General features: G+C 38.5%; 1 protein-coding gene across 1 annotated transcript; it reads right to left on the minus strand.

The window, feature by feature from the left end:
* Nucleotides 1-7,396: 7,396 nt before the first annotated feature.
* On the minus strand, nucleotides 7,397-8,668 carry LOC129258001 (uncharacterized protein K02A2.6-like). The gene has a single exon (XM_054896458.2). It carries the CDS (start codon nucleotides 8,666-8,668, stop codon nucleotides 7,397-7,399), a length of 1,272 nt encoding a protein of 423 aa, XP_054752433.2.
* Between the last annotated feature and the right edge of the window lie 8,002 nt (nucleotides 8,669-16,670).

A 16,670-nucleotide genomic window follows, 5' to 3' on the forward strand; every position in this document is an offset into this window, starting at 1 on the left:
ACCTCCCCCCCCCCCCTTCACAAATCCTGGATCCGCCCTTGATATACATGTATATTAATCTCAGCACCCCGGTGAAAAAAATTGTTCCCAGGGCCTTGGCTCTCTCTGCCACTTTTTATTGTTTTTCCATCCGACTGCACAAACATAAATATTCATTTGTATATAATCAACCAATCATAGATGAACATAAGCATGGATGAGTATAAGGAACCAATCAGAAATCATCAAAGTTATATGAAGGGTAAACCTAAATGGATATCAGGTGCAGTTAGTGTGCGAGACTGAGAGTAATGACATACACGTAATATGATCACCTCCCTGCATGTAGTGAGTGTATGCGCATGCAAACAAAAGGATGAAATGTACATTGCATGTCCCAGGTGGTATGGATGGAGATGGTAGGGCATGTGAAAAATTGAAAAATGTAATCTACTAGCATGAAATCAACATAGCATACAATCAACATAGCATACAATTGTAAAGGGAAGGAAAGTTCTCTGACCTAGAGTTCAAAACAAGGCTCTACATTATTATTTCTTATTTCATCGCTAAATCTATGTGTATTCACATTTTTCACATTTCTTATTTCATTCAAACAAGCACACACACGCACACCCCACACACAACAAACATCAACCACTCTGCACAACCACTACCGTAATACTTGGTGCAAGCTGAAAGAGGGGGAAAAAATCTTTTTGAAGATACCATAGAAAAACTCGGTCTTCTTGCACTTCACTAGGTGGTACGTACTGTACGCGTACCGACTGCTTATGTGCAGCGCTGAGCTTCAAGCGACCGAGTGATTCCGAAATAGGTGTAAAACTTTGTAAAAAAAAGTGTCAAAACGGCAAATATTCAACTTCTACTGGACTTTGGAGGCTCAGATGCAAGTATTTTAGGTTGTGAATTATTTAGGGTGAGATTGTACATGTTTGAAAACCATTAAACGGGGAGGTGCGAAACTACACTAGCGCCGAAATCATACCAAAAAAATCAACAGGTTGCATGTCACGTATAATCGCTGATGGCACTACATCATAAAATAACGGTGAACAGCGAAAAAAATGCGGAGCGCCTAGAACGCAACCAGCAGTACAGCTGATCTGACGTCAACGACGCAAACAAGTAAGTTTATTAAATAATATCGCGCGCCCTCTCTGTGCGTATAGAGAGAACCAGCGAATCGGCCCCATGCCTGCTTCGACATCAAGAAAAATCATCGATATAAAGTACCAGAAAGACAGAGAGGAATTGAAATTGGCTTCATATCGTTTGGTAAGTTTCATATCCAAAGCTTATCTCACATTAAATAGGTATCTATTTCTAATATTTACAATAGACGAATAAACGTATTGCAAGTGCCGTGCCAGTGGTTATCCTGTGCACGGCGGTAGTAATGTTCCCGTGGGTGAGTACTAGTAGAGGCGCACAATATGGGAGACTCTCTCCAATAGGGGAGACAATCTCCCACATTGGAGTCTTGCTTTGCAAAAGGACAAAAGAAACAACACCAACAAAAGCATGATTTTTTCCACCCAAAATTTTGTCTCACTGAGGTCAGAAGCCCATTTGTTCTGTGTGTGATTGACAACAAAAATCCTTATCAAAACAAAAGTAGACGGTGAATATTTAAAGTAGACGGTGAAAAGGGGTAATTTTTCATGAGGAATCTGCTTATCACATTTTTATTTGCCGCCAAGGTAATCCTTTTGCAGCAAATGTAAACAAAGGAAATTGGACTCCAAAACTGGAGACTGTCTCTGAAATTGGATACCCAAATTCTTTACAAAAGTCTCTGATATTGGAGATAATCTCCCACATTGGAGACAGTCTCCAATATTGGCCGTGCGCCTCTACTGACAGCTCGAGAACTTGCGAAATGATAACACACACACAAATGAAACACACTTACACTACTTGGGTTCTCTCCCTATATTATACACTCGTGATACAGTCCCCACTCTACGGGAAATCAAGTTTGATTTTCACGGCGGTGGGGACAGTTTCAACAGTATAGTATACTCGTGATGCAGTCCCCGCGCTATGGGATACACAGTTCACTCTGCACGCAGTGGGGACAGTTCCAACAGTATAGCTATACTCGTGATACAATCCCCACGCTATGGGATACACATTTCGTTTGGCACGCAGTGGGGATAGCTCCAACAGTATATTATACTCGTGATACCGTCCCCTCACAACATAAAATCGTGCTCGTTCAACAAGGGGATGGGGACAGTTTCCCAGTGCAACGTGACAAGGAAGACTCATTCAAAACCTTCGGGAATTATTATTATTGTCATGTTAAACCGAGGTTGTTATACCGAGGTTTTTTACCTGACTGCTAAGAAAGCACGAATGCCTGTGAGCAAGCAACCAGGGGACCAACGGCTTAAGGTCCTCTCCGAGGGACCTGGTAATGAGGATAAATGCCTTACCAAAGGGCACTAGCGCACCACTTGGGAATCGAACCCGGGTCCCCGGAATCCGAAACCCCCGCTCTACCGACTGAGCTATCGCGCCTCATCATATATTATCATTATTATCATTATTATTATTTTATCATAATTATTATTATTGTTATTTAATCATAATTATCATTAGGCCTATTGTTAATTATTATTGTTATTTAATATAATTATCATTATTATTGTTATTATTTATTTTATTATTACTATCATCATCATACATCATTATTATTCTTTGTATATATTGTTATTTATGGTGGCCCTGAAGGGACATAGCAAATAGACCAAATCGCGAATATTCACGACGAAATTGGCGACGAAATTCACGATGTCGCCAATTTCGTCGTGAATTTCGTCGGCAATTTGAATATTCACCACGAAATTCACGACATCGTGAATTTGGTCGCGAATTATTCACGACGAAATTCACGACGTCGTGAATTTCGTCTTGAATAATTTGCGACGAAATTGGCAACGAAATTGGCGACGTCGTGAATTTCGTCGTAAATATTCGCGATTTGGTCTATATTTGCGATGTCCCTTCAGGGCCACCATAGTTATTATCCTTTATTATATTATTATTATTGTTGTTTTATTATTATTATTATTTTTATTATCAATATTTTGTTATCATTATTAATATAATTATTTTTAAAAATATCATCATATATCATTATTATTCTTTATTATTGTTGTTGTTATTATGGTTATTATTCTTTATTATATTATTATTATCATCATCATTAATCATTGTTGTTGTTATTAATATTGTTATCATCCCTTATTATATTATTATTGCTGTTATTATTTTGTTATTTTTATTATATTATTATTGTGGCGTAACCGAGCTCTGTTGGGGTAGCGTTCTGCCGTCTTGCAGTCTCCAGAACCCGGTCCACGTTTCTCTTCACTTTTATATCTCTTTTTGGGCAGGTTCACTCACAAAAGTATATTGTGCATCGTGATACACTCTCACTCCTCTGAAATACACCAAATCACCTGCTCACTCACCCTAAATCATGCAAATGAAACAACTTGGGAGATATTCAGTATACAGTTCAACTTGATTTATTCGGAGCTCACATCTTACAACCGCACGCCACCGCAGCTCCCAGCGAACTGACTTACTTCTCCAATAATCTCAAAGCATATCACAACTAAAATATCGCCCTCTACGATTAAACTATGAGATACATCTTAAAGGTATAACTCATTATGCTACATTATTACTATCATCATAATAAATATTATTCTTTATTGTTGTTGTTATTATTATCATCATAATAGTGATAATAGTATAATAAATTATTATATCATTATAATCATTATTATTCTTTATCATTGGAAATGTGCCCCTTCCATCCAGTCCATTCCTTGTATTTCATTTAATTCCTTCAAATGAAATCACTGTAGACTCATTCATAACTTTTGGGTATTATCGTAATTATTATCATCATTATTGTCATTATTTTTTATATATATCTCCTCTATAGTAAGCTCGCCTTCCAAAGATTGAGATAAACAGTCTGTTAACTTGGGTACATCAGCATAATTTAAAAAGGTGTTCAAATCAATATCAATGACCTCATTCTTTCGATACAATTCTGAATAAAAACGTAAAATCTCGGATTGAAGATTTTCCTGAAGACAAATAGTTTTATTTTCGTTATCAATCAGTCTATTTATTTGTTTGTTCACTGCATTCCTTTTTTCTAAATTTAAGAAGTATTTTGAAGGTTTTTCACCAAATTCCATCCATTTGACTTTTGATCTCATCTTTAGACCATCTATCTTTTCTTTTCTTATCAAATATAACTGAACTTTCTTGTTTTCCAACATCTCAATATATTTATTTGTATCATGTCCATTTAACATTATACCAATTTCTAAGGCTACAATTTCCTTTTCTAAATCATTTTCTAAATCACACATTCTTTTCTTTTTATTCACAGAATATGAAATCGTCTCACCCCTTATTAAAGTCAATAAGGTGTCAAAAAATAATTGGTCATTAACCATAAATTTACATAATAATAATAATGATAATGATAATAGCAATAATAATAATGACAATTATGATTAAATAAGAGGCGCGATAGCTCAGTCGGTAGAGCGGGGATTTCGGATTCCATTGACCCGGGTTCGATTCCCAAGTGGTGCGCTAGTGCCCTTTGGTAAGGCATTTATCCTCATTACCAGGTCCCTCGGAGAGGACCTTAAGCCGTTGGTCCCCTGGTTGCTTGCTCACAGGCATTCGTGCTTTCTTAGCAGTCAGGTAAAAAACCTCGGTATAACAATAATAATAATGATAATAACAATAATAATAATGATAATTATGATTAAATAACAATAATAATATAATGATAAAATGATAATAATGATAATATAATATGATAATGACAATAATAATAATAATTCCCGAAGGTTTTGAATGAGTCTTCCTTGTCACGTTGCACTGGGAAACTGTCCCCATCCCCTTGTCGAACGAGCACGATTGTATGTTGTGAGGGGACGGTATCACAAGTATAATATACTGTTGGAGCTATCCCCACTGCGTCCAAAGTGAACTTGATTTCCCGTAGAGTGGGGACTGTATCACGAGTATATAATAGGGAGAGAATCCAAGTGTAAGTGTGTTTCATTTGTGTGTGTTATCATTTCGCAAGTTCTCGAGCTGTGCGAGAGTTGGGGACTGGGGGACTGTGTTCTGGAGAAAGGAAGTGATTTTTCATGCGTTCTGGTAGGTGTGATTCTAATAATCCCCATTTTTGGATTTGGGGACTATATCACGATTATGCCAATCATCTTCTATTTTGTTCTCTAATATTTCCTTACATTTAATGTACTAAAAAATGATGAAACTTCGCTTGTAAATTTTTCCAAATGACTTTCTAAAAAAGTCCGGACACACAACTTGTCCGAACACACAACAACTGGGTATAACTATGAGAAAGTTTTTTAGAACGATTCTCAATTCTTTCTCTAATCTCTTTGCCCTCACGTAGTCACGTTTCCAAAGTACCTCTTTAGTCATCCATCTCGAATGATCTCCGCTTCTTACAACAAAGTTTTGGTTATAAAGTTTAGAGGTATAAATTTTTGCATATTTTGTCTCAGGATGTCACAAAGTGAAAGTCAAACTCAAGGTCAAACTTTCAACTCAGTCAAAACTTAAAGGTCAAGTCCACCTTATTAAAATGTTGATTTGAATCAACAGAGAAAAATCAGACAAGCATAATGCTGAAAATTTCATCAATATCGGATGTAAAATAAGAAAGTTATGACATTTTAAACTTTTTTTTCACAAAATATGCAAATGAGAGAGTCGATGATGTCCATCACTCACTATTTATTTATTGTTTGAATAATACAATATTTCAATTTTTACAGATTTGAAAATAAGGATCAACTTAACTTCAACATAAACTGTTAAAATAATGATAATTCCACATGTTCAGAGAGAAATAAAAATTTGTTGCACTTGACAAGGAGGAGAAAATTCGAATATTTCATATTTGATATAATAAAATACAAAAGAAATAGTGAGTGGGTGACGTCATCAGTCTGCCAATTTGCATACCGACCAGGATGTGCATAGAACTGTTTCGTGAAATTAAGCGAAACTTTAAAATGTCATAACTTTCTTATTTTACATCCGATTGTGATGAAATTTTCAGTGTTTTTGCTTGTTGGATTTTTCTCCTTTTTTTCAAATCAACTTTTTGTTGGGGTGGACTTGTCCTTTTAGAACCCACTGCACTATTCGCATAAGAGTACGGGGAAACCCCAGTGTAGTGGTCCACCTGCACTCTGAAGTATTATGTCTTCATATTGTAGGGATGATCCAGACTCATTCAGAGCCCGAAGACATAATAAATAGTCAGAGTACAATCAGTCTTAGGAACTAGTAGTCATGATGTTTATTGCTCTCCTGTTATTCGTTCGCGCCGCATCACATCTTGCGCGTAGTAACAATATAGATCTTGGATATATCACAACATCCCCCTCCTTTTAACACAAGTATGACCAAAGTTATTTCTATAACACTAACAAGGTGCGACCTCAAAATGAAACTCCTGTAGCAATAATGATGCCTAAAACCATTGAACAGTTTTGATAAACATTAACAATGCAAAGTATTTCCTGACAACTTTTGCTGTTGGTTTGTAACAAGTTTGAGCATATAGTATCATCTATATATTACATATTAATTTCTAAGATTGAAGTATCTATCCAATATACAATTGAAAGTTTTGAATAACACTTTATACATTATTAAAATGCATCTATGTAAACATACTATGATGATTGTAGTGTGCAATAATCATTTTGAGTTCCATGCTATTGCAAATGCCTTTGCTATGTTGAAATTAAAATAAATTATCAAAAATGACTTTTGTTTTCCTTGTACATTTGTCCATTTCTCTCAAATGCTAATCAAGTTAACTTCAATTGCATTGTTTTTCATGTACATTTGTCAATTTCTCTCAAATGCTAATCAAGTATCGAACATTAACTTCAACTGCATGTATTTAAAAAAAAAAAAAACATTAAAACCATGCACTTAGCCATTTCAACCTTCAGCTTTCTCATCACAAACTTAATCAATTCTTAGAGAAATTATTTAAGCTAAATTAACTTCCATCAAAAGCTTTCATACAATTTACTGACTTTTCTAAGTAAAATTTCTTTGCTTTGAATTAAGGTGGGTTTAAACACATACTTAACAAATTGTATGATACATCTCCTCTTGTTGGAAGTTAACACTTTTTTCAAAACCAATAAAAGTATGTTTCCTTAAAAGGTGAAATTCAACATATATACATATCAAAATTTGATTCTACTCTATATCTTATTTATTTTTTAAATGTATGTGTGTTTTGTTTTATTTGATTTTGATCCTTGTTTTTAATTATTTATTTATTTTAATGTGTGTGATTTCTGCAGCGAACTGGTCGGTGGATTTGGCGGCCATACCGTGTGGTGTATGTATGTCTATCAGATTGAGAGTTTGGAGTTCTGTCTGAAGTGTGTGTGTGTGGTGTTTGGTTATCGGTCTCTTTTGCCTCTTCATCCTCAAGGTCTAGTCTCCGTGGATCAAGACTAGCTGACGAGGTGTCACTCTTTGGCTGGCTTGTGAACATCTCTCTGAGGTGTGACCGGTTTCGTCGTAGTGTCCTTCCATTAGGAGTGGTGACTTCGTATGATCTTGGTGCTTCACACACTCGAGACACTCTGGCCGGAATCCATGTGTTATCATCTGTATCCAGCATCCTTACTCTCTGACCAACGGTTAACTTGGGTAGTTCTTTACCAGCATGTTTGTCATGGTCATGCTTCATTTTCTCCCTTCTTTGTTGGATTTGGTCGTGCATATCGTTGTGTGGATATCCGTAGCTGCGACCTGGGAGCGTTGTTTTTACTTTTCGTCCGTACATTAGTTCAGCAGGAGATGGTAAGTCTGCTTGTGGCGTTGCACGAAGATGCAAGAGTGCTTCCAGGAGATCCTGTCCTGTTTGTCTGCATTTCTTGATCATTGATTTCACCGTGTGTACCATTCTCTCTGCAAGACAATTCGAGCGAGGATATCGTGGCGATGAAGTTGTATGCTTAATGTTCCATTTTGCACACATCTCTTGGAATGGTTTGCCACTGAACTGAGGGCTGTTGTCCGATACAACCTCTGCAGGTACTCCAAACATGCTGAACGCTTCTTTCATCACTGTAGTGACTGCAGTGCTAGTCGCACTGTGCATCCTCCTGATGACTGGGAATTTGGAGTGGTAGTCAGTGATGAGGAGAAAGTCTGTACCATCTAGGTGAAACAGATCTGCAGCAAGCTTTGTCCATGGAGTTGGAGGAACCTCATGTGGTTCGAGTGGCTCTTTCTGCTGTTGATCCTGATTCTCTTGACATGCTTGGCAGGTTTTGACAATGTTTTCTATGTCCTTGTTTATTCCTGGCCAATACACACAGTCCCTGGCGAGCCGCCTGGTCTTCTCAATGCCCATGTGGCTGGTATGTAGTTGTCTCAAGATGTCTTCTTGGAGTGCCTTGGGTACGACTACTTGTCGACCCTTGAAGACTATACCGTTGACGGTGCCTAGTTCGTCTCTGTAAGACCAAAAGGTTCTCGGGCAGTTTGGTACCTGTCCGAATTCATTGGGCCAACCGTCTTTGATGATCCGGGCCAACATGATCATGACTGGATCAACTGCGGTCTCTCTTCCCAGCTGTGTTCGCTTGTCTTCAGAGAACACAGACAAATCATCTTAGCTAGCTATCAGGGATTGTTAGCATTTCATCGACATGTAGATTGATTTATACGTCATTTGTCTTCTTTGGGTTGGGAAGTCTGCTAAGCGTATCTGGGAGGACTAACTGACTACCTGGACGATACACCACGTTACAGTCATATCCTTGGATCTTTACTAATAGTCTCTGGAGCCTCGGTAGGGCACTCCTCAGGGGCTTGCGGCAAATGATTTCTAACGGTTTATGATCTGTGTGGACAGTGAAACTGCTGCCGAACAAGTAAGTGTGGAAACGTGTGATGCCAAATACCAGAGCGAGCGTCTCCCGTTCAATGTTTGAGTAGTTTGATTGTGCTACCGAGAGGCTCTTAGATGCAAAAGCTACAGGCTTCCCATCTTGAAGTAGGCATGCTCCAAGTCCCTTGCCTGATGCATCCACCTCCAATACTGTCGGGGCATTAGATTTGTAGTACTGGAGACAAGCTCCCTTTGATACCTCAGCCTTGAGGGACTGGAACACCTCTTTGTGGTCATCTTGCCACAGGAATGGCACATCTTTCTTGAGAAGTTCTCGGAGGATTGCTGCTTTCTCTGAGTAGCTGGGTATGTACGGTGAAAGATACATCATCATGCCAAGGACCCTCTGCAGCTCATCCTTGCTTCTTGGAGAAGGCATGTCCTTGACGTCTTCCAGCTTACTCGGATCAGGTAGAATACCTTGGTTTGTGTACAACGATCCGAAGAAGTTGATGCTCTGTGTCTTTATTACACACTTTGCACTGTTGAACACAAGGCCTTCTTTTTGTGCAACCTCTAGTAGTTTCCATAGATTGGCATCGTGCTCTTGTTTTGTTTTGCCAAAGACTGCAACATCGTCTGCAATTCCAACACAGCCTGGCACCTGTGCGATGATTGAGTCCATCCTCTGCTGAAAGATGTCTTGACTCACTGAAAGTCCGAATGGCAGTCTGCGAAAACAGTGTCTCCCGAAAGGTGATCTGAATGTTGTAAGCTCTTGAGATGCTTCATCCAGATGCACGGACCAATATCCTGCCTTGGCGTCGAGCTTTGAGAAGTACTTGGCTTCAGAAAACGCAGGATTGAGTTCCTCAAGTGTCGGCACTTTGTGAGGGCACCGCTTCAGACTTTGGTTCAGCTTTCGGGGATCCAAGCAAATTCTAAGTGAACCATCTTTCTTTAAGGCGGTGGTGAGTGAGCTACACCAATCTGTGTGGTGATCCACTCTTCTGATGATGCCGTTGCTTTCCATCTGATCCAACTCTTGTCTGAGTTTCTCTTGCATGTGCACACTGCACTTTCTCGCGGGTCGATTGATGGAGTAGCATCATCCTTAAGGTGAAGCGTTGCTGTCCCCTTGAAATTTCCAATCTTGTCAAACTGCTCAGGGAACGCTTCCTGTAAGTCCCGCACTGACTGTATACGGTGTCGTTCAGTCTTCTCCTTCACAGATTCTCGTATCTCATTGATGGTGACAATACCAAGCTTTGTGCATGTTGGGAGTCCAACAAAGATTGGTCCATTCACGTCTACAACATACCAAGTCTACTTTTTCCAACGTGAGTCTTTGAATTGACTTGAGATGACTATGGTACCCAGACAAGGAAGTTGAGCCTCGCCGTACGCTGTCAACTGCGCATGAGTGGGAGAGAGCATTTCTTTCCATCGGCTTCCATAAAGCTCCCGCCGGCTCCTGTGTCTATCTTTGCTCGAAGACGTGCTTGTCCTCTGCGACATGGACATTCAACCTTCAGGCTAGCAAATGCTTCTGTCTGCTTGGAGTCTATCGAGTTGATCAGAATCTCTATCGTGTACAACTCTTTTTCCTCAGTTTTTCCTCGTGCGATCTCTAAGTCCAGTTCATCAACTCGCTGTCTGCTTGTCTTGTTCGGCGGAGTGTGCCTTGAGTGCTGAAACTTGGACTTTCCTTGCCAGTCTTGAAAATAACCCTTCGGCTTTGACTGTGGATATCTGGAGTGCCTTTCTTGACGACCCCGGAAATTATCCTGTCTGTCTGGCGGTGGTCGTCCCTGTTCAGGCTTCCTCTGTTGAGGCTTTGTACTCCTCGCGTTTGTCTTTGAACACATCTTTGACCAGTGTCCTAGTTGCCCACAAGCATGACATGTATCTCTGTAGGCTGGACATTGTCTTGGGGGTGGCTGAGTCCACAATTTCTGCAATGCCCATAATCCTTCCGGATGGCATCAACCTGGGTGCTCTGTAATGTCTGTAAGCACTGCTTGCCTGCCAAGATCGCTTCGTACTTGCGTCCTGTATCGACTAGATCCTCGACCTTGAAGCCTTTTGGTCTGTCTAACAAGTCCTTCTTAAATGCTTCAATAGGTGTGGAGGCTATGACAAGCTCTACCAGGCGTTCGCATAACTCTTCCGAGCCGAATTCACATTCCCTGGCCTGGTGCGACACCTGTTCACAAAATCATCGGCTTATTTAAACACTCGCGTCGCGGGCGGGTACGTAATCACTCGGGTTTTTTATTTTTGGCGATTTTTTTATTTCGGTGCGATTTTTTTTCTAACGGTGTCTTCAATGGGACAAACACGGAAAATAAAATGAAATTGAAATGCGAGCCTCGTTTTAAGCCGGCAAGTACCTTAAATAAAATGTACTCGACTACTATTTTAACACAACAAACAAGCAAATTAGCCATGTGGCTCAACTAACTTAGAATAGATCCGGACTTCTACTGTGTCCTATACGAGGGCTCCGAGTCGGAACTTGCCATATCTGCCACATCGATATTACATCGCATCATTCATATATGTGGATATGCCTGCACGCAATGGCCCCAAGGCGGGTCCTGGCCGCGGTCGGACACGACGTGCATCGGTAGCATGGAGCAAGCTAACGTGAGTCGAGCCGAGGTAGATCCAACGTACGTTATACAGTGCCAGTCAGTCCGCAGCCCGTCCGAAAGTATTTTATTCAGCGGTATGCATAGCCAGCCATCCGTGGTTTAATGCATATATACAGTGCGTCCCAGAAAAAACGAAACCGAGATTAAGCGATGATTTATCATAACTTAATCACAAATAAAATAGGCAAATGACCTACCAATATAAAGCTTAGAATCTCCTCTTTCATCTGATATTACTAAGATTATTCCTCATTCACGCATGAGTGAGCAAAAACAATTTGAAGAAAGGATACCAAAAAACTCATTTGGCGGGGTATCTGAATTTCAAAAAGAAAATCACATGTCTAAAAAGATCAATATCTGCTCTTTTATTTGATACCTTAATCACAAAAAATGTTCAAGAAGTAAAAAAGTTATGTTATCTCGAATCAATGCTTGTATTTCCATAATTTCATTACATGAACGTGTTTTCACCGGTTTCCCACAGAAGCTATCGCAGGGTTAACAAAAGACTTAATGCATGGCTGATCGTCAACAAAACGGAGTGTCAAGTGAGTTTGAACGCTAGCCTGTAGAACCTCTTCATTTTATGAAATTATTGAAATTCAAGCCTTAATTATTTCAAATAACCAGAACTTTGTTATTTCTTGTCCATTTTCTGTAATTGAGGTACCAAATTAAAGAGCAGATATTGAACTTTTTAAAAATGTGGTTTTCCTTTTGAAACCCAGATACAGCCCGCCAATTGACTTTTTGGTATCCCCTCTTCAAATTGTTTTTTCTCACTCATGGGTGAATGAGAAATAATCTAAGGAATATCAGATGAAAGAGGAGATTTTAAGCTTTACAATGGTCGCTCATTTGTCTATTGTATGCTGTGATAAAGTTATGATAAATCATCGATAAATCTCGGTTTCGTTTTTTGTGGGACGCACTGTATATACTTAATTATAGACCAAAAGCTTCGGTCTCTGTTATGTTCGTTGTTCCGCTGAACTCCGTTGGCTCCACTCACCAATACAGAGATCGAAGTTCTATAGCTCGATCTGTACAGGGACTCAATGGCCATGTGTTTATATTTAATTAGTCACTGTTTTTCCCCTTTTAAGTTTATTTTCCCTGTTTTTTGGTGCATTTTAGGACAAAACGGAATAATAATTTGTATTTTGGTACAGTTCTTTTCATATATTTTTATGAAATAAAGACAAATATCGATGAGCCCCGTCTGGCGGAATTTGCATTGTTAACCCCCTAATGGTGGCTGCACGATAGCGAGCCGTCTGTGTACGAGGAGAAATAAAAATGTTAAAAAACTCCTCGAAACAGACGGCTGCCAGCTGTCTGATACTAAATGAGCTTTGAGGACGATCTTTCCGATAGGCGTTTTAATATTTTGCTCTTAATTATTGTCCATTTCTCATAAAATTGGTATTATCTTATAGATAAAATGGCCATATCGTGTTTGAAGTAACTGGAGACCTAAAAAATTCCCTACCTAAATTTTCGAGACATTGCATTAGGTGATGTGCTTGATGATTGATATTCTTAACTTCTCGTCAGCATCAGTAAAAATATGAATGAGCTTTTAAAAATAATACTAAAACTGATCTAAAATTGATCTTAGATCGATCGAAAATTGATTTTGAAAATCGATTTTAAATCAATTTTAAAATCGTAATTGTACCTGTTCTAATTAACCGATTTTAAAATCGGCTCCCGATTTTACCACAATCGGCGATCACCTGCCGATCTTCGATCATGCCCCTTGAAGGAAAAAATCGGATATAAAAAAACGCCGTAGATCTAGTTACCGTGCGTGATCGTTCGGAACATATTTCTAGATTTTTTTTTGAGGTGCTAGCTATTTAGAGGTCGCATTAATCAGGGAAAAAGACGCGGTATTATCTCTGACGATGTTTACGAGGATAGATATCTTCTCTTCAACCTCATGTTGATAGCGGACGCCGCCGTGAACTTTTAAAGGTTGTATTACCGACGGACATCACTGCGCTACTCTCTTACCTCCTTTATGATGATAGACAACTTCTCTTCAACCTCGTGGTGATAGCGGACCCCACCGTGAACTTTTAAAGATAGTACTCCTGACGGAGTTCATAACGTTACTCTCTTACATCGTTCATGATGATATACGTCTTCTCTTCAACCTCAATTCATTTGTCTTTGCAACTTCATCGGGAGATGCTTCTTTTATATTTCTTCTTGGATATCAAAAGTTCATTTCTCAAAATAGTAATAAATTGATTTGAAAACGCTAGCTCCCCAAAGCATTTTGATAACATGTTCTGAATCATCGCACGTGCTTGCGACTTCTATACATTTTAATTGCACTTGCGACTTTAAGATGATGCGTCGTATGAGATCAAGAGATTATTCCAATAATTCTAAATCGCTAGCACCTAAAAATGCTTATAAAAGATGTCCCGCCGATCTTTCATTAACCTGTGATCTATGAGAATTATTTTCATTTTATTTTCCTTTGCAACTTTGCTCGGAAGATGCGTCTTTCGTTTATCTTTCTACTAAAATTCAGTCTGTTTATTTTAAAACACCTCAAAACCCCTTTAAAACATGTTCCAGACGATCGCGCATGTTGGCGACTTCCATTCCAATGCATTCGTCTTTGTGACTTTGTTAGGAAGATGCGCGCGACCGCGAACAAAATTTTGATCTATTCCTTTGTTTTTAAACATCGCCGATTCTAATTTCGATTCGATTTCGATTTTAGAAGCTTAACTGCCGATCCGATTTTCGATCTGATTTTTTATCCGATAATTTACAACATTACTCTTTTCCCTCCTCTTCAAAACCACTCTGCCACTTTTAGACATTTATAATTTTAAAATTGATTTAAAAATCGTATTTTAAATCGATTTTAAAAGCTCAAACATAAATTTAAGACAGTTGGCTAGCCACTATATCACCTTATCAATCCCTATTACTTACTCCTCCTTTAGGGCTCTCCCTGTCTTAAAAAACATTAAAATCCCATAGACGGAGCCGTAAATAATAAGGATTGACAAGGCGATATCGTGGCTAGCCCCCGGGGGGGCCACTTCCATTGACGAGGGGATACCATGCGCGACCACGGGGTCTTGAAAAGCACCCTAAACACGTATTTTCCATATTCTGAAAATGCACCCCTTAACAAGTATTGGCATGTGAAACTCTACCCTTAACAAGTATTGGAAACAAATACTATTGGCAAGTATTCCCAGAACTGAGCCCCTAAACAAGTACAGCGATGTATTTTCCATATTCTGAAAATGCACCCCTTAACAAGTATTGGAAACAAAACGATACTCTTAGCAAGTATTCCCTGAAATGATCCCCTAAACAAGTACACAGATATTTTATTATGTCACGCGTCCGTCGGTCGTCGGTTTTACCTTTAGACACCATTATTTTGGTTTAGTACGGCCCCACCTTCCACACCTCGCGCAAATCGGACTCTAAACACGTAGTGTTGGGGCAAAAAGGACATCCTTTATAAAACATTTTGATTTTGTTTTATCATCCCCGCATATTTGACCCTAAATACGTATATTTTTCCAAGCGAAATAGATACCCTTTTTTCAATATTTTTGTGTTTTTGACACCCTTATCACGTTACGTACGTAACATGCCCTATCTTGAAAAAGACATCCTTTTTACGTGTTTTTTTTTTTTGACCGCGCCGCTCACTGACTTTTTACTTCGAAGTCTTACGCATCTTTTGAGACAAATTTACGATGCCCAGGTATGTGGTTACATAATTAAAGGTCAAGTAGGAAGAAATTCCTTGAATGCTTGAGGGCCTGGGCAGCCCAGCTTAAGCCGGGGTAATAATAATAGCAGGGCCTGCTGGGAGAACAGTTTTCAGAACTGAAGCGGCTTCCCTGGGTAAAAAAACCTGTATTATTATTATTATTACTAGCAGAGCCCGTGGAAATTCCATGGGGTTTTGGGGTGTGATTAAGGGGAATGAAACCTTTGGAACAAGTAGGCTTGTGTCGAAACAGAAAAATCAAAGAATAAGAACAAAGAAAGTTTGAGAAAAATCGGACAATTAATGAGAAAGTTATGAGCATTTGAATATTGCAATCACTGTTGCTATGGAGATCCTCCCATTGGCAATGCAACAAGGATGTGTGATGTCACATGCGAACAACTTTCCCTTTGATGGACTATAAAATACCCCCAAAATGTATCTTTTTGCTTTTTCTTATGGTGATACAAACTCTGTATCCATGATGTATTCTTTAAAAATCTGAATTACATGCCCTCCTATAGAAAGAATATATGCTCTACTGATAGATGTGAAAAAAGAGGCAGTTTAAGTGACATATATACTAAAGTAATGTGGAGAGTTGTTCACAAGTGACATCACACATCTTTGTCGCATTGCCAATATAAAGATCTCCATAGCATTGGTGATCGCAATATTCAAATGCTCATAACTTTCTCATTATTTGTCCGATTTTTCTCAAACTTTCGTTGATCTGTTGATTTTTCAGTTTCCACACAAGCTATCTTGTTCCAAAGATTTCATTCTCCTTTAAGTTAAATAGAATTATTGTAGATTGACAGGTTTATTCAAGATAGGGAAAGAAAGAAACATTTGAATTTTTTAAGAGAACATTTTAGAAGGTTGTGGTTTGAAAGGAATGTGAAAGTTTTTATTTGAAGTCTTAATTTGTTTTGAAAAATATATGATTGATTGAAGGTAATAGTGAGAAAGTAAAAACTGGTAAAGAGTTTAGGATTTTGGTTAATAAAAGAAATACAGATAAGAGAATTAAAATGCTATTGAAGTTGGACGAATATGATATTTAGTTAAAATAGGGTTTAAAAATATTGCCCCTCATTTTAACTATAAAAAGGAAGTTTAAAAAGTATTTGGTTTTGGAGGATTTACATTAACCCTTTTATTTACTTGTTCAACGTATTTCATTGCATTAGCTGATATTAATTTTATCGCCCCTTTTTTTTTAAAATTTTATTTTTATTATTGTTTTTTATTTCTATTGGTCCCAAAAAGTAAAGAAGGAAGA

Source organism: Lytechinus pictus, chromosome 3, assembly GCF_037042905.1.
Source record: "Lytechinus pictus isolate F3 Inbred chromosome 3, Lp3.0, whole genome shotgun sequence".
Classification (NCBI taxonomy): domain Eukaryota; kingdom Metazoa; phylum Echinodermata; class Echinoidea; order Temnopleuroida; family Toxopneustidae; genus Lytechinus; species Lytechinus pictus.